Source organism: Zea mays, chromosome 2, assembly GCF_902167145.1.
Source record: "Zea mays cultivar B73 chromosome 2, Zm-B73-REFERENCE-NAM-5.0, whole genome shotgun sequence".
Lineage (NCBI taxonomy): Eukaryota > Viridiplantae > Streptophyta > Magnoliopsida > Poales > Poaceae > Zea > Zea mays.
In genome coordinates, this window is record NC_050097.1 from 214,108,365 (window position 1) to 214,135,956 (window position 27,592).

The following is a 27,592-nucleotide window of genomic DNA, read 5'->3' on the forward strand; positions in this document are numbered from 1 at the left end:
TTATTTAGTTTAGAATTTGACATTCCACCGCTTTCCAAAGTTCAGATATAAGCCTATATCAAATTTATGAGGTGGAGGATGAGAAATGATTTTATATATTAGTAGAATTTGTTTCTACTCTGTAACTTACGTGACACTCTTTGTCTCACTTTTCTACAGTAAAAATGTAGCACATAAATATCTCTGGCATCTTGCTAATAATAGTATACAAATTTATTTTACATAAAATGGAATTAGCTTAATTGATATATGCCTAAATTACTATTATTAGAATGAAATTCAATTCCAATGATTCAAACGGGGCGTTACTGTATTTAAATGATGGCTGTTTCCCCATACATTAGCTGATCAGCAGTTCCATTTCAAGTTAAAACGGATCCGTTGCATGCTACTCTAAACTGTCTGTCATTAGGAACCAATGAACCGTCGAGTAAAACCTGCAATAAATGTGAAACTTTCTGTCAGTCTAAATGTGTGCGTTTGGGTGGGGGTGTTTCAAAGCGGAGTGAATGCAGAACTTTCACGCATCCTGAAAAATTACTCCACGATATAAAAACAGCCGCGCAACTTTACCCCAATCCAAATGGAGATACGTGCTGTGGTTATTGATTATTTTAGAGGTGTTTGAATGTAATAGAATTAATAGTTAGTGGCTAAAATTAGTTGATACATATAAACACTCTAGCTAATAGTTTAGCTATTTTTTGTAAATTAATTAATATTTAGGTAGTTATTTGTTAGCTAGTTAATTTCGCTAACAATTTTTAGCCAATTAATTATTAGTTCTAGTGTATTTAAACACCACCTTAGTTAAACTGGAAATAAGAGGGTGTTTAGTTTCGAGTGACTAATTTTTAGTCGCTATATTTTATTCCATTTTAGATTCTAAATTGCTAAATTTTAGTTTCCGTATTTAATAATTTAGAGATTAAAATAAAATAAATCGGATGGACTATACTTCCTAGAAACCAAACACCCCCTAAACCACATACAACATAGTGCACTCACCGAGTCAGTCATAGCCTTAACCATGATTTTTTTTGTTAGCCCGAGAGCACGGTTGTGAAGGCCACGACCAATTTGGACTAACACTGTCATATATGCATTATCAGTTTATGCATAGCACATATGTCATCATGCCCTTTTCAAATCAAACACTAGAAAAATTGCGGGGAAAAAACTTGTGGAACATAATAAACCCAAGAGATATTTGGAATGGAACATGCATGGAACATTGTGAAGTTTGTTTGCCTCTAGGGCCAAAAGCCAACAAACGTTTCTGAACATGCAGCCAGAGAAAGGTAAGAGTTTGCTGGGTCAGGAAGGACAGGTTTAACTTTGTATATGCATGCAGACAATCATTTTTTTAGCGGAATAGTGCATCAAGTTTTATGAACCTGTAAATAATGAAATGGAGGGAAGACAGTACATACATGTTTTTGGAGATAGAACAGAATGTCATTTTCAATGTTCAATACAATCAGAGTTTAGGTTCTGGTGACAAACGTCCAGAGAGACCATGAGTACAGTAAAAAAATCTGCTACTGTCTTTAGATAGAGCAGTAACATATGTTTGCATAAATCATGAAAGTACATATCAACAAACAACTATAAGCACTGCCCAATCTGGTGAAGTATTGTATGGATAATGACATAATGTGTAGTGAGTGTTCGTGAGGCAATGAAAAATGCTTGATCGCATCAGAGACCATATCTTGTTCAAAGGTAAGTATATTATTAGACATGGAGTATAATGAGCTCATTAAGAATATTGTCAATTTCGTCCATCTATAAAATCGTCCCTCGCTCACCACAAGCGTTACGGATCAAGATGCAGACATAGCTCAACCAAGCACTCTAGGAGTTGATCTGCATGCATGTCAGCAAGGCATCAGCAGCATCCTCCGGATGAAGCCGGTAGCCACTAACCCACAAGAGTCCTTGCGTCGCCTTCAATCTGGGAACCAACAATGCAACGTTGAGGCATCCTTCCAAAATTCTAGTCCGATGAATAAATATAATAAAGGCGGAAAGAACTCAGCCGTCCTTTGCCGGAAAGCTTAAAGGCATATTTGGTTCACTACCTCAGTTGTCATATTTTACCTAACTTTTCTGTCTAAGGTTAGTTATTCAATTCGAACGATTAACCTTAGACAAAGTATGACATATTTAGCCACAAACCAAACATGCCTTAAGTGCTTAACCCTGGTTCGGTCGGCAAATTTCGTGACTGGGAAGTGGAACATGCAGCTTGAGTGGAGTTCATGTGATCGGCCCCGGCTTTTCCTCGCCCGGCCGGCGCCGGCCTGCCGTCGGCATCGTCGCATGCCAATCGCGCCACGTGCCACCGGCACGACCAATCCCTTCCCACTCCCGTCCCAACTCCCATCCCATGTGGAACAGCTCCGACGAAACCCATGATGCCCGTGGCGTGTGCTAGGACTGAAACATGTCAGAACCCCAGCAACCAGAACTGAACAGCGAAACCTCAAAAACACCTGCATTTCCATTATATAAAGTCTTGTCACCATCTATAACAGCATGTCGCCACCTCCCCGCCTGAAAAATCCTAACAATTTGCCCGCGTGTGTTTCATCTACGTCGAACCCGGGGGAGGGGGGGTCACCTACGAGCAGACTCCCCCCAACAAGGGGCCAACAAAATTAACAGTGTAGTGTCGATAGCTGAGAACCGACGAACAAGCAACTTTGCATCGAGCGACCGCGCGCGCACAGTTACAAAAGAACGAGAAGAATGAACGGATCAGCGGCTAGCCCTTCACGTCGCCGTCCTCGAGGTCGACCGCGGGCACGCCGCTCACCCTGGCCTTGAGGGGCACGTCCTCGCCGTCGAGCATGCCGCCCTTGTTCCGGGGGATCGGGGCTGCCGCCTTCTTCTCCGCTTCCACGGCCCAGCTGTAGACCACCATGCCCATCACGGCGAGCAGCATCCCGAGGATGTTCTTCACGGTGAGGGCCGAGTCAAACAGGATCCAGCCCAGGATCAGCACGCACACGGTCTTCATGTGGCCCAGGACCTGGAATGAGGTCGCTGAGAACCGCCCGATGCAGAGGTATTGGCTCATGTTGCAGAACACCGCCAGGGAGCAGGAAAGCAGTATGAAGAACTGCAGAATGATTAAAAGGTAAGCGGTTAGATCATACACTCTCCGTCCCAAAACATAATTCGTTTTAGACTAAATATGCATCTACGTTCATTATCATTCGAATGCGAATGTATGCGGACTGAAAAAAGAGTGCCAGAAAGAACAATATTTTGGAAAGGAGGGAGTAACCGGTAGTCCCCCCACCTCTCCAGTATCCAGTTAGAGCAACTCCAACAGACTAGATATAAATTCTAGCTAAATTTGAAGTATTCAAGGCTGTAAAAAAGATAGAAGAGTTCAACCTAGGTGGATGTATCCAATAGACTAGCTAAAATAAAAACTATCCAACATTTTTGGTGCTTTTTTCCCGGCGCTTGAATTTTCAACTCTGGTGGCTGAACAAACAAAGACTGCATCATATCTTTCCCTTCCTCGCAGGGCATCCAGTAACCGCATTTGCCAGCAATCAGCCTTCCCTCACGAGTGCGAGTGACCGCGCCCGGTCTTGAGGTATGCGAGTTGACGGCAACAGCGATCTGTAGATCATCGACATGACCGAGATGGCCAGCCGCTCGCCTGTTCAGTCAAGACTCGAACGCCGAGAAACTGAAGGCCGTTGCCACGAGCAAGTCGACAGTGGTGGGCGGGAGAGCTGGAGGAAGCGCGGGAACGACAACTGTCCACTACGGGTGGCTCGGCTGGAGGGCACGATGGGAGGTAGATGGCGAGCTGTATGCCTCGGTAAAAATGCCTAGCGAGGCGGAGAAGATACCGATCAAGATGGCGAGGAGTGGAAGATAGCTAGTCTCTTGGATGCGTATTCAACGGAATTTTTAAATTTTTTATCGAGTCTAATCAACTTACCTAGCCTGTTGGAGGTGCTCTTAGTACGAAGAATGCATAATGAGTAGGGCATATAGCAGCATGAGCAACTTCATTCGTAGCTGCAATCAACTGCTAATGACATTTTGGTAACATATGGCAATTGAAAATTTAAGGTGCAAAACCAAGAAGAAAATCCATATATTCAAATCAACCAATATGCAAATTCTCATTAAGAATATTAGGCAAACCATAAAAAAGGATAAGTATTCTGGCAATTCCATGTCAGAGTAAGTTGACTTATATGGGCCCAGCAACAGGAATTTACTACAGGTACAGGTGGGCCACTGGCTGGGTTTTTCACTATACTATGGGGCTTGTTTGGGAGCAAGAGAAATGAAGGGGATTGGAGGGACTAGAATCCTCTTGTTACTCAAAATTGAATAGCAACTAGCCCCTACAATCCTCTTCGTTTCCCTTGCTCCCAAACATAACCTAGAATGGCAAAAATAATATAGTTAAGCATATAAGTTGAAGAGATGAGAGCACTGCCAGTGAATTTAAAGTAGAAGATAGATAACTCAGGACAACTAGCGGTCATAAAGATAGCAATGCTCTCAAGAACTAAGAATTGTGACTAGGATAACTTACAGTTGCCCCTCCTGAAAAAGGGTAGTTCAACAATGACCGCCCATTTAGATAGTAGTCCACAAAGGGGCCCAGTATAATGAGTGAAAGTGCCTGAATTGGCGCAGTTTTGCTCAGCAGCTCAAATGATCCAATGTTGTACTTCTTCTGAAAGGAGCCAATTGTCTGGGAAGAGGAAACACATCATCAGCTCATCCCTTCAGAGTATAGTGGACCTTAGTAGATTGCAGAAGCATTACTGTGAGACAAGTAGTGTTGTATAAAGTAACTTGCAAAAACAATTCTTTTCGGTATCCAATATTAAAAATAATAAATACTTCATGTACAACTTAAAAGTATTACTTAAGTTTAGAGAATTTCCAAAAACTTCAAGGAACACATTTTTGTTAGTACAGCACAAACTTTGAAGACGACATTTCTGTTAGTAAAGCATCTCCTTACATTAAGATCACAGAAGAAGAAATACACTGTCATTGGAGATGAAACAAGAAGAATGTAAAACACCAAAAAAAATGCTTCAGAGTGGTTGCAGGCAGTTTGATCTTGATGGATACAAAACAAGAAAATAAATTTGTACAGTACAAAAAAAAATGTGAAGAAACACATAGAAGCATCTATGAAGAAAACTGCCAATCTGCAGATTATAATGTGTCTCAACTGATGATCTTTTAGTACCTTTTTACCATTGATCTGTATTACTGTAGTTCAGAGCCGAGTTGCAAAGTTCGGGCTTCCAATAACAGTGCCTTGCTGCCTAGTTATAACCAGTTAAGCCATAAGCTACAGATACAGCAATTAAGCGATGTCCAAAGCATAAGCATCTCAGTTGTTTGAAGGGGGAAATTGCAAAAAAAACAACCCATATCACTTGGATTTTGAGTCTCTCCCATAAGCAACTTTGTTGCAAACACCCACTACCATTTTTTGTTCTATTCTACGTATGCTTAAACGATTCAACAATAAACATGTTTTTAGCAATTAGGAACTGCCAATGTAATCACTAGGGTATAATCCCAGCACGTTTCGAGGATTCCACCAAAACAATACTGATGGGGCCTGTTTGGAAATGCAGTTTTGAAATGACGTAGTTTTGAGATACTATAGTTTACAATTGTACATGACCCATTTACTATAGTATTACTTTACCACAGTAAAACCATAGTATTGCTCAAAACCGAAATCTGTTTGATTCCATTGGAAAAACAAAGTATATGTAGAGAGAAGAGAAGAAAACTGAGGTCTTGAGTGGAGTTTCGAAAACTCCAAAAATACCACGGTTTTAGGTGAACCATGGTATTTAAAACTGTGTTTTGAGTGTACAAACCAAATACCTTTTGTGTTCCAATACCATAGTATCATCAAATACCACAGTATTGTTTCAAAACTGCAAAAATACTACACTTCCAAACAGGTCCTTAAGTGTTGACAAACTGGGTCTTGCTATTTGAAAAAAAAAATAGGAGCACTGCAACATGATAAAGCTAATCCAAGCATTTGAACAAACTGCTAGCGGCTAGCTTGGCCTGTCATGGCACTACATTGGCATAATCGGCTGAGTGTGTGCGTAGTCGGTGGTTTTTGCAACAAAGCTAAGTAGTGATGGACATTTGCAACAAAATAACTTATGAGGGGAATCTCAAACCCAAACGACATGGTTTTCCCTCTTATTTTTACATATGCTCATAGCTTGATTAAAGGGAGAGCAGAGAAAGGGAAGGCATCTAATAGGACAAATAACATCTAATCATTTCCAAAACATTTCATCATTGTTGGCCGTATCGGTTTAATTAAATAAGGCTGGCAGCTCAGATTCATAACTACGTGACAAAATCTCGTTGCAGCAAATTGCAGAATAGCATTATGGACGTCAAAATTAGAATCCTCCATATCATAATGGGATACACGATACAAAAAGGCTAGCAAGAAGACTGGTGAAAAAAAAGGAAAAGAGCTCACGATCTGTTGAAGCGACGTGCAGAACACTGCCACGCAAGCGCAGATGAACCCCTTGGCATTGACCTCGACATCCGTGACAGTACAAATCCCGACACCGGCGGCCACGACGATGACTGCGGATATGACCTTAGTGGTGTAGTGCTTGCTGTTGAGCACCCATTCCATGAGGCAGACCACCGGAATCATGCTCAGTTTGGAGATCTGCAGATTCTCAACTTGAGCCACACAGAAGCAACCCAGGTCCAAATAGATGGCCCGGCGTAGGCCTGGTACTGTCAGACTCGGAGCAAAGGCGTACCTGGTAGAATCCGACGGAGTTGAGCATGAGGCTGAGGTTCATCCCGGTGATGGAGGTGTTGGCGACGAGCGAGAACCAGACGAGCTCCCAGAGCGGGACGTGCTTGGAGACGGAGTAGCCGGTGGCGTTGGAGATCCACCCGACGAGCGCCGTGACGGTGAAGTGGAACCCGGTGAGCGTGGTGGCTGCGCGCGCTCACAAGAAGCGAGAACACGAGCGATCAGACGGCCGCGCAGATCCGCGAGTCTCCCCAGGCGGCGGCTGGCGGATCCGGGTTCCAGATCCCCGCCCGCCGCAGCCGCCGCGCGGGGGAGGAGAGACGGAGAGAGGGAGGGGAAGGAAGGAAGGGGTACCGAAGGCGAAGGCGTAGCCGGAGGAGGACATGAGCTGCTTGTTGGCCATGATGAGGCTGACGGAGCTGACGACGTTCATCGCCCACGCGCCCACGTCGGACACCGCCGGCGGCTTCTTCTCCGCCTCCATGGCGCCGGCGCCGGCGCCGCCTCCCAGCAGCACACAGCCTCACGCGAACCCGGGAGGAGGAGGAGGAGGCGGGGTTCGGATGGGCTGCTGCTGGTCTGGTCTCCTCCCGTCTCGGTTGCCTCACGCGGGAGGGGCCGCTGGGTTATAAAGCACGAGGGCGTTGCCGCCTAGGCAAGGAAGGGAGCAACGGGGAGCGCGAGGCTTTCGAATTGGGGGCCGGAAACGTCAACGGGCGCGGGGGCAGGGCAGGGCAGCGGTGAAAAAAGCTCGCGGGGTGACGAGGAGACGACGACGACGACGGATTGACGCGGGCGGGGACGGACGGTGCGGCGACGACAAGGGCGCAGGGGGGCCGCGGCTCGGTTGCGTGCCTGGATCTGGGGGCTGGGGCCGAGCCGCGCTGCATGGTGCATTTCCCCTGCAGCTTCCGACCCTTTTGCTCGTCACGGGCGCGGCCGCAGGATTTTTTTCCTCTCTAGACCTCTCTACGGACACCGGTGTCACTTCCTGTGGAGTTTATTTACTGTAATTTGCGCTTGTCGACCGCTTTGCGCGCGCGGTACGCGGAAGGGCGAGGAGTTTTCTTTCTGGGCCTCGAGATCCACCACGCCCTTTGTGCAAAGAGTGAAGTCATCATCTACTATGCTTCCTTCCTTCAAAGTTTGTCGAGGCCGGTTGGAAACTCCGTTGACCAACTGAACTCTATTCTTCCGGAACTCAACCAACCCTACCAGTTCTTCTTTTGAAGAACTCAGCTAACCAAGGAACCCGCGGTGGATTGGAATCTCTGCTAAGCTGGGGGTTCCTGGATGAGTCCTTGTTCGTTTACACCAATACAGCTCTATATTAACATAGAATAAAATTAAATCATGCTACAATTCATGTACCAAAATAATTCAAGTCTACTAATTTTTTTATTAGGTTAAACATATTATGGATTATAACTCAGTGGTTTAGAAATTTTTTAAACTATCGAAGACATGGATTCTATAGCTAATTAGGTACGGAACAAATCCATAAAAATATTGCACAAGTTTATATTAGAATCCATGAATCAAAAGAATAACTAACTTTGAGAGATAAATAGATCAAATGATGAATTTAATCTCACCAAGAGATTGAGTGTGATATATGGATTCACTCAATCTAAACTTATATTAAATCTATGGTAGAATTTATTCCCTTTTAAACAAAAAAACATGAAGTGGAGGCCACTAAAACAGCCCTGCACCTGCACGGCAGACCCGTCGCCCGATCAAAACCGTGGAAGCAATGGAGCGTCTAATCTAATCTCTGGAGTGTGGAGGTGACAATCCAAACATCACTGTCAGCATTAAGTTGTACAGCGAGATCATGATCTGATCGCTTCCAAGTCTCTGCCTGCGCTTGAGCAGAGCTTTGCTTCGATACCTCTCAGTCGGCTGTGATTGATTGTTAGGCCACATGCCACTGGACCATTGAACCTGCAATCTCCGGGGGTCGTGGCTGGTTGGTCGAGCCAGGAACCAGTCTCGTCTTTCGCGGCCGCTGCCCGCCCTGTGCCTGCCTTCTGACCGGATCTTTCCGTGGACTGCTCCACGTGGCACAGGGAGCCGTTCATTTGACTTGGCGAAGCACGCGATCCGAGCGAAGCTCCGAGTACAGTAGTCACGTGCGCGGGTGTACATGGATCCATTGTGCAGAGGTTAAGGCATCTACGTTCAGGTTCTGTTTTGTTCACATATTGGTAACATATAGATAATGTTAAACTGGAGTATGTTGTTTAAGTCCAATATTAATTAAATATCTTACTAAAAATTAATATCATTCTATTTAAATTTGTTACTATTGACAATTGAGTGTAATTACCGTTACTATTTACGTTACGTTACGTGAATTAAAAAGCACCCCGGTTCTATATAGACATGGCTTTGATTAAAAGAAGGCGACGACTAATATGCAATCATGCACTTACTAGGTGGAAGCGTGCAAACAGATGTTTTACTCCATTACATCTAGATTCAACGGTATGTCATATTTAGCACTTAAACTCTTCCACCACCATCACCTGATGTAGCTTTATAAAAAAACTCTAACATAACCACAATTGTATCTACCGTTGAATTTAAATCTAACAGACAAGATCTGTTTGCATATTTGTCATTGCCTTAAAAGAAAGTGCAATAGATAAAGCTTTGTTCATGGTGTCCAAGTCAAATGGAGCAAATAGAATTGTTGGGCGATTATCCATAACATAAAATTTCATCCGTAACCAGACTCTTTTTATAGGATCACCATGCAATTTAACTACTAAAAATTATAAAATAAAAAATATCTATGAATGCACTTTTTTACTCTGTCGACATAATAATTTTTGAGTTCTAACTTATATTATGTTAAAAGATATAAAAACCATATCGTTTTTTATTTTTATACTGTATTTAAATTTTCTTTTTATTAAACAGAAAGAAATAAACGTGAAATTTCATATATTGACAGAATAAATAATAAAATGCATCTACATTTTCCATAAAAGGTATAGCTTTATAAAGTATGTCTGTAAAAAATTTAAAGTGCATTTATAAACATCTAAATCTCTAGAAAAATAATAACCCATGCGCCCCCCGTCACGAAGCCACCCGCCCGCCTCACCAAGCCGACGCCGCAGTGACGCTATAGATGTCCAAACAGGTCACCCGGCACGGACCCGGCCCGAACTCGTTTCGGCCCGGTACGAATAGGGTCGGGCCAGGCACGGCCCGTTGATGCTTCGGGCTGGGTCGGGCTGGCCCACGTGCCTAGGGACATGTCCAAACCTGGCACGCACAGGGAAAAATCGTGCCGGCCCGGCCCGTTGGCCCGGTGGACCTCAACGTACCGGGCCGGCCACTGGTCCAAACCAACAGTAGAGCGGTATATAAATACATACATTTAATAGAATTAATCATATATAATAACATATTATTTACATATATTAAGACAACAAAATATTTATGTATGAATTTTATATTTATGTATGCATTTTATATATGTTTGGCCGCGTATTTAGTATTTACATATTATGAGAGAATTAAATGTATTTACATATTTAGGATTTACATAAATATGCGGGCCGCCGTCGGGCCGACCCATTTATCAGGCCGAACTGGGCCAAAGCACGCGGGCCGCCGTATCTGTCCATACTCGGCCCGCTAAACGGGTCGTGCCGGTCCGGGCCCGTAACCGACCGTGCCGGGCCGTATTTGGACCGGGCTAAATTTGTGCCGTGCCACGGGCCAAACGAGCGGCCCGCACTATTTGGACATCTATAAGTGACGCACCGACACCGTTTCGGCCACGTGGCTCACCTCCGTTCGTCGGTCTCGACCTGCGGGGACCAGATGCAGCAGCAGCGGTCTCAGCGTTTGAGATCTTTTCTTTGGAGATGGAAACGTTTAGGCGCGTTTGGTTCGTTTAGCAGCCAGGCCGCTCCAAACAGGCTACGGCTACATATTGAGTCAACTTGATTCAGCTTGTAAGCTGACTCGTTAAGCTAAGGTAGCTCGGCTCAAATCATTTAGTTTGTGAGCCAGAACAAATATATATATGTATATATATATAATAATCAATGTTTAGTTAATTTTAAATTAATTTAACAATATAAAATAGTAATTGTACTTATAGTTTTGTACCACATCAATGTAACAACAAATTAACATAACTTATCACTCATCAGTTCACAATTCACACACATGTTCATCAGTTTATCTCACAGACCAATTTAGCACATAGACACAGTTTATTAATCATTAGTTTAAATTATAAACCATATACACCGCGCATACATATAGCATGTTCATTTATTCTTACGTAAATGATATGATATAGTTTTGTTTTAGTAAAATATAATAGCTCGTTAACGAATCGTGCTAGGATATTAGCTCAGCTCGTGAAAAAATTCAAATGAGCTGATTCGAGTCGAGACAGATGTGGTGTGTGGTGGACAAGTTCCTGGACACGTTCAGGAGATCATGCCACGACTGGATTACTTTAGCTTAGCTGGGAGCAGCGGAGGCGGAAGCCAGACGGTGATGAGCAGCGCCAGGTCCCCACGACCCGTGACCGTGGGTGGCTCGGCGTCGGCGTCGGCGACGGCATCCGTAGGGCAGGGCGGGCGCACAAAGGTGGGTGCGGAGTGCCAACAAGCGGCCGGTTTGTCTCGTCCCGTTCCGGATCTTGGAAGCGCATGGACGGACGTGCCCAAAAAAATCTGTGACGGAGATGGGAGCTGGTCTGGTGGGCTGGCCATCGCCTCCCACGCCGATGCGGGAGGAACAGTCATGGACAGCAAACAAACAAAGAAAAATCACTGTGTCGTCGTAATAGCATTTCAAACACTCCAAAGAGCCAAAGTGTAAACGGCGTATAGCAAGAGCTGGGCAGTACCGTACCCGTGTTTCGTCCCGTACGAAGCCCGTGTTTATGGTGTTTCCATCAACCAAATGTCACTACTATACGATGGTTCCGATTCCAAGTTTCCAACGGGCCAAGTTTTTCGTACTGCTGTGCTGGGACCGGAACGGCTTGGTTTTAATTTGATGAAGCGTTTTCCGTATGTGTTTTAGGAAATGGCGTCCAAATGACAAGGGGCGTGTTTGGTTCGGCTTTTTTCTGGCCAGCTTATCTGAAAAGCTGGCTGTGGGGAAAAGCTGGCTGTTAGGAAAAGCTGGTGGTTAGAATTTAGGTGTTTGGTTCGCCAGCTGTGCAGAAAAGCTGGCCGTCAGAATCTACGTGTTTGGTTTCAGATTCTGAAATTGCAGATTCTGGTCGAACAAACGATAAAATGAAACCCATAACGCAGATAAAGTTCATTACAAATTAATTAGTTGAGTTGATTACATCATAAGTACCGTTACAATTGCACTAAGTTAACTACGACACTAATGCATTTGCAATTGCATCTCGAAAATCACTCATGTCTAACTCATCAGACGTGCTAGTACTACTCTCACCTGCAGGTAGATCATGACTTAGGCTATTAGGTCCTACTTCATCAAAATCTCTATCGTGTAGAGCACTATCTCTAATGAAGTTATGCAGTGTCATACATGCAATAATTATCTTCGATTGTTTCTCAAGCGAAAATGAAGGGAGACTTAATAGAATTCTCCACTTCATTTTTAGCACCCCAAATGGTCGCTCAATAACATTTCGTAGGGATGAGTGCGCATAGTTGAAAACTTCTTTACTCCCAATTGGTTGCCTCGCATTTTGCCATTCCGTAATGTGGTACTTCTGACCCTTATATGGTGCAAGGTACCCCTTTCTATTTGGATAACCCGAATCGACAAGGTAGTATTTACCTGCACAAACTCAAAATACAAATGTTACGTACATATGACATAAAATAGTACTGTATTATACTAATGAACAAAATATTTATATACCTTCCGGTGGATGGGGGAACCTGTCCGCATAAGTTATTAAAGTATCCTGTAGTACCCTTGTGTCATGTACTGAACCTGGCCATCCTGTCACCACAAATGTGAACCTCATATCGAAGTCACATACGGCCATTACATTCTGCGACGTGTAACCGTGTCGGCCAATATATTTCGCTTGTTCCGAAGCCGGGACTGCCGCTGGGAAGTGACTACCATCTATTGCGCCTATGCAATCCTTGAAGTGTGGCCAAAACCTCGCCTCTCGCAAACGATGATGAATCTGGACAAAATGTGGGTCTTTTGGCTTGATTGTGTCCGATGACATCTTATAAAGTGCATTAAGGACATCACTATACTTGCGGCTAATTGTTTCCAATGAGTGACCAAATTTATTTCTGATCTGCCTAAACGATTGTGGACCCCCACATGCCCACAAGAATATGCCAAGAGCTTCCATAGTACTGACACCCCTGCTTGGAAGCAGACCATAATTTTCTACCAACGTGTCATGCAATCGTCGAAAAACAGTTCTTCGCATCCGAAACATGTCAAAACAGTCGTTACTAATCTCCAACGTTCTTTGAACCCATTGAATACCAGATTCGACCAATGTTCTTCTAGGAGCCCGACTGAAATGGCTGCCCCAAATGTCAACAGCATAAAGAGCAACAAGCATTTCTCCATGTGTTTCGTCATTAGATGTGTGTGCATCCATTTCATCATCAGATGTGTGTGCATCCATTTCATCATCATATTCATAAGGGTCACACATCTGCATGGAGACAACCGAGAGCCACAATTTCATATGCAACCACAATTTATAAAAGACATATTAAAGAAGCCGAACAGTTTACAGGCATATGAAGTCCACAGATTCACATAGCTCACAAAGTTACAACTCTGATTATTCTGATACATGTTCAACTCGAATTTGTGGAAAATTGTTTGAAAGTGAAAATGATACTAACGAAAACTGACACGACATGACTCATTAAGCAAACACAACTAACATACTGAACATATATAAGCCTCATTTGTCCGACCAGCAGCATGTAGGTGGACTTTTTTAACATCTAATGAAACGACATGCCTGATGAAAAACACAACCAACGATAATAGTAAACATGTACGACTCTGTTGTCGGACGTCCACCAGCTAAGTGCTCTTTTTAGTTTCTAACTCGTAAGCATTGCGAAGCCAAGCGATTCTTCCTTCTTTTGTCTCCAAGTTTGCAAAAACATCTCTATACTTCTTATGAATCAGAAGATGTGTCGCAAACAAATGTAGTTCGCTCCCTTCAGGTGATCCATCTTCCTTCACTTGTAGCAACTGCTTTTTAATCTCTAATCGAACCGGGTCATTGTCAGAAGAGGTAATGGACTTGTTTGTGGTCAATGAGCGGGACTCAAAAGCCTCCACAAGTCTTTTCATGTACTCTTCCCTCGAATCTTTTTTCTTCTTTGGTTTTGGGGAATCATGGCGCATCTTACGCTTCCCAGTAGCATTTGTGCAGGGGTCAGGTGTGCTGTTTTCACCCCCACCTAAAGTGTATTCCAAATGATCATCAGAAGATGAATTAGCATCCTCCACGCCAGGAACCAGGGTTCTTTCATTTGTGCAGACAATGGGTCCAAACATAACCTTTAGCTCGTCCTCATTCTCTAGGGGGGCTGTTTTGAACATAATACAACCTGGCATTGCCTGCACCAATTGGTAGTTCCTACTTTAGATGGCCAATACTAATGTTAGTCTATGAAAAAAAAGATGAACTTACTTCATTTTGCTTGGCCCACCACTCATCTGGCGCACTGATTGAACCAGTATGAGGGTCTCGACCAAGACCTGTAGCCCTTTCATTAAGAGTTTTCCACTGGGTAAACATTCTCTTCAACGAATCCCACCTATTCTTCATTTGATCCCTTGTGTACGTGCGACCAGTGCGTTCCTTAAACTTTCTTATGAGGTTAGCATACCCTTCGGCGTTTAGGAATTGTTGTGGCCTGTTCCGTGCATTGACCTCTTCTACACATATTTCTGTGTAAATTTTTGTAGCTCTACTATCCCACTTAGCAATCACTTTGCCAGACTTGTCCATCTAGTGCAAAATAGTGTACACGATTGAAAATACGTATTCAAGTTTCACTTAATACGACAACAAATATAACAGGAAACTAACCATAATAAAATAAAGCAGTACCAGAAGCAGTCACATTCGCTTGTCATAATTACATATAGGGTCTTACGAAATTAAAGTGCTTCTGAACACAAAAGCACAAGGAACAGCTAAGAAAGTGGCATGAACCAAAAGCCTGATCTATCCCAGTCACACTACTAACACCTGACTCTAACATGATCCAAATTAAACTTCATTGTCACTAAATGACGGTATCTGGTCTGAGTCATATTCAAGACCCCAGAAGTTTGCAAAGTGGTCAGCAAAGTCCCAATCCGGACTAAGAAACTCGTCAGCTGGGGGTGGTGAGGACAAAGCTGACGGTTCATAGCTGCTGTCAGCAGGGTTGTTTACAACGTTGTTCACGTTGTCCAAATTCTCTTGCAACACCAGAGAGTCTTGCTCAAGCATGCAAGCAATGTCCTCCAATGCTACACGTAATTTGGTAGCCTCAAATGAGGACAACCCGCGTCCTGGACGAATTGTTTGACGAGCTACGGAAAATATCTTGTCCGCAATCTCTTGCATCCTTCCAATTGCCTTGTCGGCTATGGAGTCTGCTGAATCCATCTGATGTGGATTAAGGTTGTCAGTGAACTAGGCAGTAGGACAATGTACTTACATCCATTGAGATACTCTACAAAATTAGGGTTGCAACTACAATCATAAAGATACTCAGGTTGGCAATCTATGGAATAAACCCTTAACCCTAAATACGACGGATAGAACATATCAATGGATTGCAGTTAACTGCGACCAACAATTGGTACTATCTTCTGTATTAAAAAAAAATCATCCCTCCCACAATAAAAATGTTGAAGCAATTGATCCCTACCATTTAGATTAGTTCTCTTTATCCTAACCGTGGAATCATTGTTCAGGTCTAGTGACGTTTATGAACTAAAACAAGGCCATGGATCCACGTTCTTCGAACACATAAACTGCAGCTATGCTGACAAATAAGTCAAACAGAAATTGATATTGACGTTACCTTAGCTTAAGTGGAGGTTGGAACCGAACCTAGAATCCCAGTTTAACTTGGATCCGAACACCTTGACCTCGACTTGATACGAAAGTCTGTAGGCGGCAATGAAGACAATAATCTGTTACTAGGTCGTTCATACCTTCGAAGATTAAGTGGATCTACTGGACATGAGGGGGAGGGGTGTGGCGGGATTCAGGTACCCTAGCAACACGACAGGAGACAGCGGGGTGGGTACGGATGGACGCGAGGTGCACCGTACCTACGAAGATGCAGGCGCGATGGTGGGGGAGCTGTGGAACCTTCGCGACGGAGGCAGGGCGGCGGTGTCACTGCTGCAACGAGGAAACGGTGAAGGAAACGCGGAGGAGAAGACGGTGGGGACGACAATGGGAGGAGGAATTCCGTACCTGCGTACACCGGCGGCGATGCGTTCGGTGCGGACCGACGGCGCTCCGTTCGCTTCGAGGCGGAACCTTCGCGACGGAGGCAGGGCGGAGGTGTCACTGCTGCAACGAGGAAACGCTGAAGGAAACGCGGAGGAGAAGACGGTGGGGACGGCAATGGGAGGAGGGATTCCGTACCTGCGTACACCGGCGGCGATGCGTTCGGTGCGGACCAGCGGCGCTCCGTTCGCTTCTCGGCGGCGGAGGAGCGTTGCAGGGAACCCTAGCCTTTCGCGTGGGCTTCTCACGGAAGCCAAATGAGCGCCGCTTCGCGAGGACCGTTGGCGGGCGGCTTCTTACCCAAGCGCTTCGCCCAGAAGCCGCGCGAGAATCTGGGCGTTTGGTTTCAGCTTCAGCTTCTGGCGGCCAGAAGCCGCCCAGAAGCTGAACCAAACAGCCACAAGGTACCCCAGTGGCTGAATGACGATTGCAAGAGAGGCGACTGTTTAAAGAGAAGCCACGGGCGCAACAGTAACACGGCACGGCACCGGAAAGCTACATGGAGAGAAGTACTAAATGGCAACCACTTATAGTCAGGTCAGGCCTAACAATAGAGGCGGACCATTAAGTAATGCTAAATGCCAAGACGTCTTTTACGGACTGGCTGCCTGGCATCGAACGGCTTTATCATAAAAGTAGCAGGCCGGGTGCAATTTGGTTCACATATTTATAACACAATAGATAACGTTAAATCATATTTGTTTAGCACCAACAGTAACTAGATATCACACTAAAATTAATATCAGACTATTGAAATTTATTATCATCGGTACTCAAATATGAATCATTACCATTGTATTTACGCTACATTTCGAGAACCAAATAACATCTCAGTGTTTTCATACCGAGGACATTTTCGTAACTAATATATTTGCTCATTACGTAAGCCGGTCCTCAGGGCCGGACTCGAATCCGCCCCATAGTGCTGGGAGCAGAGGCGTTTGCTACTAAAACAATACCGTCGGCCTAATTGTCTTGGCCCATATGACCACGCCACGCGCTTATCTATTCGAGGCCCACCAGCCGTCTTCGCCTACCGCATTCTAGCTTGGTCCATTGACAAAAACCCTGGGTCTCTCCTTCGAGGCTTCAACCTAAACCTCGTCTCGCCTCCTTCAGTCCATCCCCTCAACCCCGGCGGCCAAAAGCCGGCGCACCGAAGCGGCGGGCCGGCGGCAAGCGGTGGCCATGGCGGAGCTAAAGCGGCTGTCAGAGAGCCGGGACCTGACGCGGATCGAGCGCATCGGCGCGCACTCCCACATCCGGGGGCTAGGGCTGGACTCCTCCATGGAGGCGCGCGACGCCTCGGAGGGCATGGTCGGGCAGCTGCCCGCGCGCCGCGCCGCGGGGCTCATACTCCAGCTCATCCGCCAGGGCAAGATCGCCGGCCGCGCCGTTCTCCTCGCGGGCCAGCCCGGCACCGGCAAGACCGCGCTCGCCATGGGCATCGCCAAGTCGCTCGGCGCGGAGACGCCCTTCGCCTCCGTCGCCGCCTCGGAGCTCTTCTCGCTCGACCTCTCCAAGACGGAGGCGCTCACGCAGGCCTTCCGCCGCGCCATCGGCGTGCGCATCAAGGAGGAGACGGAAATCATCGAGGGCGAGGTCGTGGAGATCTTGATCGACCGCCCTTTGTCGGCCTCTGCCGCTGGCGGCAGCTCGGCTGCCCCTACAGGTGCTACTGCGGCTGGTAAGTCGGGTCGGCTCACGCTGAAGACCACGGACATGGAAACGGTGTACGAGCTCGGGGGAAAGATGATTGAGGCTCTTGGGAAGGAGAAGGTGCAGAGCGGGGATGTGATTGCGCTTGACAAGGCCTCCGGGAAGGTCACCAAGCTTGGACGCTCCATTGGGAGGTCGCGGGATTATGATGCCGTTGGCCCGCACACCAAGTTTGTCAAGTGTCCTGATGGCGAGCTCCAGAAGCGCAAGGAGATCGTGCACTGTGTTACCTTACATGAGATTGATGTCATTAATAGCAGGTACCTTCACACATCCCTTCCCTGATTTTTTTTTTCACATCAAGATGCAGTTCAGTTTTTGTAACCTTTAACAGTTCTGACAAGGAATCCACTTTACATTAACAATGTATTAATGTAGTATTCAGTGATGTTACGCTAAATTGGTCTCCCAAATTGCAAGACTACAGCAAGAAATCACACAACAGTAAAAATGTCATAGCAAGTATATGATATTTTTTAACATTTTACAAACAAGGATAATATACATTACCTTGCTGCTACCTTGGTTATGCTGAGTGTAAGTGATTGCTCATTTCTAGCTGCCAAAGTTCCATTCCATTCTTTAAAAAAATGCAAAAGGAGCTTTATAACGTCCGTGAACAATTGTTGGCTCAAACCTGTTTATAGTTCAGTTCTGACTTCTTGTCCAGCAGAAAATGTAAAGCTATGTTTTCTTGCTTGTCAAACTTTTGTTGTATACCTAGCAATAATTGTGCGTATATCCAATGAAAGAAGATCATTTGACCTATATGCCTATCGATGCCTGAAGCTTTATTAAATTTATATTTCAATTCTAAAAGGTTTGTGCATCAACCTACAGTTAATGACCTACTGTTTTGACATGTAAATTCTATAAAAGCGAATAGAAACATACTCCCTCCTTCAAGAAATACACTCCATTCGTTTCCAATTTAAAATCCGTTTGACTTTTTTTACCTCAAGTTTGATCGGCTCGTCTTATTTAAAAAATCATAATATTTTTTTTTATGTGATAACGTTTAGCATATAAGTATACTTTAAGTATGATTTTGAATGTTCCTCCTTTTTTTTGCAAAAAAATGTATAAGACAATCCGGTCAAACTTGATATAAAAAAGTCAAACGAATTATAAATTGAGACCGAAGGAGTAAGAGATCCATGTTTATCCTAAGTCAAACTATGTTAAGTTTGACCAAATTTATAGATCAGAGTATTAACATCTACCACATCAAAAAAGTATATTATAAAAGTGTGTACTGTATATAATTAAGCTAATTTGAAGTCCTACATATTTTTTTTTTGTTTTTTATATACTCGGTCAAAGTTACTATAGAGCTGTGTTATCGAACTGATTTTTGCAACCCTATTGAAATGAAGGATCTACATGGACTTGTTTTGTATCAATTTGTTTAAGGAGTGTGAAAATTAGAGAACATGGTCCCATGAAAATGAGTAGATCTCCCGGTACATGTTCTTGAGTCAATGCCATATGCCCATATTAGAAGTTATTATCTGTACATACATAAGGATTTGGACCCTGCTTAAAGCTGACCTTGGAGGATATTTTGCCATAATATAATATATATACAGATATCTGTAACCATCTAAAAATGAATGCTATTATTTTGCTAATGATTACCAAACTTTGACATAACCTATGTGTGTACTAGAAGATACAACTTGGATGAAACTGCATTAAATTTTTTCGTTCTTTTTTATGAATCCGTCAGATCTTTCTGGTAATAACAGCCTGCAGGCTGTGCTTCATTTATTCTTGGAATGCATGATACAAACATTTAGTGGGTTTCAGATGTAAATTAATTTGTAGTGTGAAATCCAAAATTGCCTCAATCAACTCATTTCTATTATCTTGTTACGTTCTGTCCAGGACACAGGGTTTTCTTGCACTGTTCACTGGTGACACCGGTGAAATTCGTGCAGAGGTTCGGGAGCAGATTGACACAAAAGTCGCAGAGTGGAGAGAGGAAGGAAAAGCTGATATTGTCCCTGGTGTTCTGTTCATCGATGAAGTTCACATGCTAGACATTGAGTGCTTCTCCTTCCTCAACCGAGCATTGGAAAATGACATGGCTCCGATCCTAGTAATCGCAACAAACAGAGGGATCACATCCATTCGTGGGACAAACTACCGCTCGCCACACGGGATCCCGCCAGACTTCCTTGACCGGTTACTGATCATCACGACGCAGCCCTACACGGAGGACGAGATCAGGAAGATCCTGGACATCCGGTGCGATGAGGAGGATGTGGAGATGTCCGCGGACGCCAAGGTCCTGCTCACCAAAATCGGCGTGGAGACCTCGCTGCGGTACGCCATCAACCTTATCACATCTGCCGCACTAGCCTGCCAGAGGCGCAAGGGGAAGGTGGTCGACATGGAGGACATTAGCCGGGTGTACCAGTTGTTCCTGGACGTGAAGCGGTCGACGCAGTACCTGATGGAGTACCAGAGCCAGTACATGTTCAACGAAGTGCCCGGGGAAGCAGATGGAGAGGACGCGATGCAATCCTAGATGAACTTTTCTTCACCAGGTGTCTGTGTTAGTATGTACTGCGTGTCTGCGTCGTCTATTTCTGGTGCATCTTGCTTGTTTAGTTGCTGTTATTTCCTGACAAGGCGTGGTGTGTGCGATGGACTGCCTGAAAGCTGATTTAGGTAACTATATATGCAATTCAGATGTATCTTAGTAAAATTCACCCCAGTTGGAGTGACATTGTTTGTTTAAATTTGTGCCACAATCTTGTAGTGTATTTTGATATACTAGCATATAGTTTGTGCCAACACTACGATTCTAGAGGGACGGGGCGGTGCGAGGAGAGTAGTTAACTACGGTGTGAAGGCGGTAGGGTCGTTGGAGGGAGACGAGGATGATCTAAATGATCTTGTTCATTGTATTTGAAAGAGAGTTATCTAGCGATTTGAACCACGTTAGTAAGTTTGGGTCAATTTGTTTGATAAATTTAGTAAAGGTTATAGGTGTGGTAGTGATTTGGTTAGATGGATTTTACAAAGTTTAAACTAGTATATTATATAGTGGTACACATATAGATATATCATAAATATCTTACTACCACGGCTGAGACATGCATCAACATGTCACAAATGATTCAGCGTTGATACATGAAAAATGATTTAATCGTGCTTGGATGTAAACATTAAACTGTTAGTGTAAGCCAATTTTAGATCTTATTGAACAACGTGTGAATGCTATAACTAAATATAAAGATTTAGGTAGTTTTGTAACTTAGCGAAGCTAAAGCAAATCGGATGAAAGGCACTTGCATTACAGATGTTTATACTTAAGCCATAATCGGATGAAAGGCACTTGCATTACAGATGTTTATACTTAAGCCATAAACATGATGAAAAATGATCTACTTAATGACACTTTGTTTTTTTGGGTACATTTGCGTCCACGACGCTCTAAATAGGTTCACCACTGTGACTCTGAGTGTACGTAGACACTTCTTTTGATGCAAAATGGTTCTCACGAATATGTAGTTAGGCTACTCAAACAATATAAAGGTGTTGATGTTAGAACCTTCACGAACTAGAGCTGCAGCAACAGTTCAAATGATTAGAGCTCCATCTGCTTCGAACAATTAGAGGCCACCACGTTTCACAATGGTCACACTAACGATACTTCATAAAGTAGCATATGGGAAAAAAACTTTCCGTTAACAACATCATCACATCAGACAAAGATCCATGTGCCGGTCCGCTCCAACGAAGAGTAAATGATCTTAGCTGGCCTATAATAGCTTATTTTAAAGCCAGTTTAAGTTAAGATAACTTATATAATACTCCCTCAGTTAGATTATGGTCCTATTTGTTTTAGTTTATAATTATATAATCTAAATTATAATCTGAATGTACCCATTTGAATGACCGGATTATATGAATTAAGATTATTGATTTTTGGGACACAAAGTCAAAGACAACAATACCCTGCATGCGTGTCGTTTGGGAAAGAAGAAAAACGACACACGTTGTAAATTTATGAACATAACCAATAACCAATGATAGTGGGTTTTTTACCAAAAATAATCTCAAATAAGTTATTCTTGAAAAGTTTATGAGATTATCACTGAAAGGGAATTAGGCTTACACCTTTTTCCTAATTGATTTTGGTGGTTGAATTGCCCAACACAAATAATTTGACTAACTAGTTTGCTCTAGTCTATAAGTTCTACAGGTGCCAAAGGTTCACAATAAGCCAATAAAAAGACCAAGAAAGGGTTCAAACAAAGAGAGCAAAAGGCAACCCAAAGGCACCCTGGTGTGGCGCACCGGACTGTCCGGTGCACCAGGGCACTCGAGACTGAACTCTTCACCTTCGGTAAATTCAGAGGGCACTCCGCTATAATTCACCGGACTGTCCGGTGAGTCACCGGACAGTGTCCGGTGCACACCGGACTGTCCGGTGTGTCAGCGGAGCAACGGTAGTCTGCAACCGCATTCAATGCGCTACAATGCGCGCCAGAGTCAGAGCACGCGCAGTTGGCGCACCGGACAGTCTACAGGACCTGTCCGGTGCACCACCGGACAGCCCAGAGGCCCCACAAGTCAGAGCTCCAACGGTCGAACCCCAACGGTCTGCTGACGTGGCTGGCGCACCGGACAGTGTCCGGTGCGCCATGCGACAGCACACTTCCAACGGCCATTTTTTGTGGTTGGGGCTATAAATACCTCAACCACCCCACATTCAAAAGAATCCAAGTTTCTACACTTCTACACCTTACAAGAGCTATAGAATTCATTACAAGAAACACCCAAGAGATCAAATTCTCTCACAACTCTACACAAAGCTTTAGTGATTAGAGAGAGATTTGTTGTGTTCATTTGAGCTCTTGCGTTGGATTGCTTCTTTTCTTTCTCATTCTTTCTTATGATCAACTCAATTGTAACCAAAGCAAGAGACACCAATTGTGTGGTGGTTGAAAGGGAAATAGGCTTTAAACCTCTTTCTAAATGATTTTGGTGGTTGAATGTCCAACACAAACAATTGGACTAATTAGTTTGCTCTAGATTACATGTTCTACAGGTGCCAAAGATTCAACTCAAAACCAATAAAAAGAACAAGACAAGGTTCAAAAGAAAGGAGCAAAGAGAAACCGAAGTGCTCCCTGGTATGGCGCACCGGACTGTCCGGTGTGCCACCGGACAGTGTCCGGTGCACCACCGGACCGTGTCCGGTGCACCAGGGAGGATTGCCTTCAAACTCTTCACCTTCGGGTTTCTCAGGCGCAGCCCACTATAATTCATCGGACTGTCCGGTGCACCACCGGACAGTGTCCGGTGCTCCAGAGTGAAGCGGCTCTGAACTGGCCAGCTTCGGGAAAGTGGGAGGTCGCTCCGCTAAAATTCACCGGACTGTCCGGTGTACACCGGACTGTCCGGTGTGCCAGCGGAGCAACGGTCATATGCGCGCAACGGTCGACTCTGCAAAGTGTACAGTTGAATTCAGAGTGTCAGAGCAGAAGTCAGAGGGGCACCGGACTGTCCGGTGCTGCACCGGACTGTCCGGTGCCACATGAGGACAAAGCCTCCAACGGTCGACCAGCTCCAATCTCAACGGATAGGATGACGTGGCTGGCGCACCGGACATGTCCGGTGTGCACCGGACTGTCCGGTGCGCCCATCGCCAGCAGCTTCTCCAACGGCTACAAAATTGGATGGTGGCTATAAATACCACCCCAACCGGCCACTTCAAGAGTGGGAGCCCAAGCAACATTCCAAGTCATCTAGTTGACATACTCAAGCCCTCCCAACCACATATATTCATTGATCCATCCTATACACAAGATTTAGTCCACTACAACCAACACAAGTGCCACAAAAGAGAGAGCAAGCAATTGAGAGCTACTCAATTGAGTTTAGCCCTAGCGCCTTGTGAGATTCATTGAGAGATAGTGTGTGCTACATCCTTGTGTTCATTTGTGCGTGGAGTATTGACTCCCATCGAACTTCCTCCAAAGTTTTGGAGGCTTGTAAAAGCTAGCAAGAGACACCAAAGAGTGTGGTGGTCCTTGTGGGATCGAGAGTGATCCTTGAGAAGAAGAAGAGCTCACCGATCCTTGTGTGATCAGGGGAGAGAGGGAAAGGGTTGAAAAAGACCCGTCCTTAAGTGGACTCCTCAACGGGGACTAGGCCTTCGAGGGCCGAACCTCGGTAAAACAAATCACCCGTGTCCATTGTGTTTATTGCTTGTGATTTGTTTGTTTTCCCTTGCTCTAAGTTTTCTTGCACCATTATTTGCTAATATCATTTGGTGTTGCTTCAAGTTAAATTCCCATTTAGTGAAGCAACACGTTGCAAGAAAGAACTTGACCTAGTGCTCTTCTCATCTAAGGCTTCTTGCTTTGTTATTCTATAACTTATTAATTGTATTGATTTATCACTCCCACATTATTTAGCAATACTCTTTTCAAGCAAGAACTTAGTTTGTATACTCCTATTTTTGTATATCTTGTTCTAACCACTACTCAAGGGATCTAGTTGGGGGATAAAGTTTTAATTTTCAGGTTTCGCCTATCCACCCCCCCTCTAGGCGACTTTCAATTGGTATCAGAGCTAGGCACTTCATCTTGAGTCTAACAACTCGAAGTGATGGCTCGTAGAAGATCCCAAAAGAACAAGAAGACAATTCCGAAGGAGAACAAGGAGGTAACTCTTGAGATATTACTTTCCGATTGTTCTAATTATGATTCATGGTCTTCTAGAGTGGTAAATGCCTTTAGAATCATAGACCCTCAATTAGAACAAATTTTAGACAAGAGTATTATTCCTCCTAACTTTGCTAGGGAAAATGCCTCGGAAGAAGATTTAAGATGTATTCGCTTAAACTATCTAGCTTATGACATCTTAAGTAAATCCCTTAGCAAAGAAGATTATCATGCCTTCATAATAAAATATGATAAACCTATTTGTGATGTGCATGATATTTGGACTAAAATTAAAACTAAATTTGATAAGTCCAATCACGGTAGTTCATTTTGTGCTTCTACTTCCTTTGGTATTTGTGATACTAACCATTGCAAGGAAGAAGAAGAAAGTGATCGATGGAGACCAAACGATGAATCCACCTCTCCAAAAGGTTTGCCTTCCCATTTCGATTCCCACATATGTTGTGTGGCTAATGAAAATGATAGGGAGAGCATCAATGGGGATGAGGAGGAAGAAAAAAGTTTCATGCAACTCTACGCTCGCCTAAGCCAAGAAGATAAGGCGGTCATGCTCAAACTTCTAGAAAGAGCTAGAGAGCAAAGCGAAGCTCGTCAAAGGCTAGAAGATATTCTCTCCATAAAAATGCTACACTTTGACGAGTTGACTAAAGAACATGAGGAGCTAAAGTGCTCTCATGTTGACTTGGTCCAAAGGTATGAAACTATTTCAATTGAGCAAGATAACGCTTTACATTGTATCGCTCAATTAGTAAATAGGAATACCTTGCTTAAGGACCAAGTAGAAAAGCTAAAAGTTGAAAATCTAGCTTTTCAAGAAAAATATGATATGCTCTTATGCTCTCATGAAAATCTTACGGATGATCATATCATATTAGATATTACTTATGAGGTTGTGATAGAAAACTTAAAATCTCAACAACCTCACACATGCACATGTATTCAAATTGAGACTATATTACCATGTGCTAATGCTTGTTGTCCGTCGACAAGCAAACCTTCCTTTGAGCTAGAATTTGCAGGAACAAAAGATGATACATATCAAAAGCTCAAAGAAGAAAATGAGAGGCTAAAGATGAGCTTGACACAACTAAAAGGGAAATGCATTGCCCAACCTTCCCAAGATAACCATGGTCACATGGTGAAGAAGCTTGAGACGGGAACAACAGTGGCATGGACTAAATCCCTTGAAGAAAATGTCAAGGACTTGAGGATTGCCAAGAGGAGCGAACAAAAGAAGAAAATCAATACCTCTTCCAAAAGCCTCAACCATGCCTCCATACAAGGTAACATCCAAGGTAATGATCAAGCCACACTTCACATTAAGAGAAATAAGAGGTGTAGTGACTGCTTTGAAGAGGGACACTTGATTAGGTCTTGTCCCTACATTAAAAATGGCTTGATTATTAACAAGGATGATAGACATTGTTTTAAATGCTCCAAGAAGGGACACTTACTTAGATCTTGTCCCCATTTAAAACAAAAAGGCATAGGGTTAGAAAAGAAAGTTTTTACTAACCATGTAGCAAGCAACAAACAAGGAAAGAAGAAATCTTCAAAACTTGGAAAACGCCTGTGCTACACATGCCGAAAGAAGGGACATCAATGCAAGGATTGTCCCATTGGTAACAATTCCACTCCTAACTTGTCAATTGATTTTCATGTAACTAGGCAACCCAAAATTGCAACTTGTGCTAGAAAGGTAATGAGTTTACCTAGTGCTAACACAAAGGACTTTTGGGTTCCTAGATCTTTGTCGACTAACCTTAACGGACCCATCAAGCGATGGGTACCAAAATGTGCTTGACAAAGCTTTGTAGGAGAAGGAGATGGTATGAAGCCTTGGGGTGCTTAAGAGAGTCAATTCAATTTTTGTTGACTCAAGCTACCGATATCCAAGATTGACCCAAGGTTATTTTAAATTATTATACCTTAAACTCATATCATCTCGAGGGAAGTTGTTGATGTTGTAGGAAATAAAAAATTATCCTATGCCGAAAAGTCAAAGCCTACAACATGGAGGAATGCCAAAGGATGGTAACACCTATGCTTTTGAGTGCAAGTGTCTTATCTTATTATTTCTCACGTGTCTTGTGTAGTCACATAGAAAAAGGAAACACTTAAGATGTTTTTTAACTTATGTCACCATTCTTTGAAGAAATTCCTCTCATATGGTAGATTGTATATTCTTCATTTCTATATTATGACAATCTACATGCTTTAAAATTGTTGCTAATTCCCATGGCAAGGTTTACACTAATTATTCTATTATTGCCATATTCTAGATATAGATAGAGATTCCATGTTCTTAAAGGGATAAGATGTCATGTAAGGAATTCAAATCCTTAGGACACTTATAAAAGGAAAATTCTCTCTATAGCTAGAAATGTGAGACTAATGTTTTATCTAAGTAATTTAAGTAGTCTCACCTATAGGAATAAATTTCTCTTTGGGGATGCGTAATTTATCATGTCAAGAAAAAAATCAATCCAATAATTTATGTTGTATGTTTTATTGCTTAAATTGGATATGATTCTTCTTCATTTATCGCTCTCCATGTTATGGATTAGATTTATTCCCATAGTATCAAGAATTTAACCATGCTTGTTTTATGAGTTAAAACTTAGCATACTTATTGGAATAATCTAGTTCATATTATAAAGTTTCCATGCTTTAGTAATCCACTTTTCATTTCCTATCAAAAAATAATTACAAAAAGGGAAACTAGTGCTTGTGTTGCTACTAACATTTCTCTTGAGTTCAATTATGAAAATTTACAAGAGAGAAAGTACACAAGCCTCATGGGTTGATCTTCACCCAAAGGAAGATAGGTAAAAGCAAAGGTATGGGAAC

The 27,592-nt window shown here is 43.5% G+C and overlaps 3 protein-coding genes across 4 annotated transcripts; 1 reads left to right on the forward strand and 2 right to left on the reverse strand.

Moving 5' to 3' along the window:
- Positions 1 to 2,475: 2,475 nt before the first annotated feature.
- LOC100284122 (uncharacterized) lies at positions 2,476 to 7,741 on the reverse strand. Of its 2 annotated transcripts, NR_182037.1 has the most exons (6): positions 7,184 to 7,741; positions 6,831 to 7,015; positions 6,533 to 6,733; positions 5,252 to 5,330; positions 4,580 to 4,741; positions 2,476 to 3,127 (listed from the first exon to the last, which is right to left on the reverse strand). NR_182037.1 is itself a non-coding variant. In NM_001157019.2 (5 exons), the coding sequence occupies exons 1-5, from the start codon at positions 7,311 to 7,313 to the stop codon at positions 2,771 to 2,773; spliced, it is 1,035 nt and encodes a 344-aa protein (NP_001150491.2). In that variant the 5' UTR covers positions 7,314 to 7,741; the 3' UTR covers positions 2,476 to 2,770. The 2 variants fall into 2 exon arrangements, 1 of the variants encoding a protein (NP_001150491.2); NM_001157019.2 differs by lacking the exon at positions 5,252 to 5,330.
- Positions 7,742 to 13,576: 5,835 nt separating this feature from the next.
- LOC103647772 (L10-interacting MYB domain-containing protein-like) lies at positions 13,577 to 14,925 on the reverse strand. Its single transcript, XM_008672286.3, has 2 exons — positions 14,490 to 14,925; positions 13,577 to 14,416 (listed from the first exon to the last, which is right to left on the reverse strand). Exons 1-2 carry the CDS (start codon positions 14,808 to 14,810, stop codon positions 13,871 to 13,873), a joined length of 867 nt encoding a protein of 288 aa, XP_008670508.2. The 5' UTR covers positions 14,811 to 14,925; the 3' UTR covers positions 13,577 to 13,870.
- Positions 14,926 to 17,346: 2,421 nt separating this feature from the next.
- LOC100284260 (ruvB-like 2) lies at positions 17,347 to 20,842 on the forward strand. The gene is made up of 2 exons (NM_001157155.3): positions 17,347 to 18,295; positions 19,923 to 20,842. The coding sequence occupies exons 1-2, from the start codon at positions 17,505 to 17,507 to the stop codon at positions 20,566 to 20,568; spliced, it is 1,437 nt and encodes a 478-aa protein (NP_001150627.1). The 5' UTR covers positions 17,347 to 17,504; the 3' UTR covers positions 20,569 to 20,842.
- Positions 20,843 to 27,592: the final 6,750 nt, after the last annotated feature.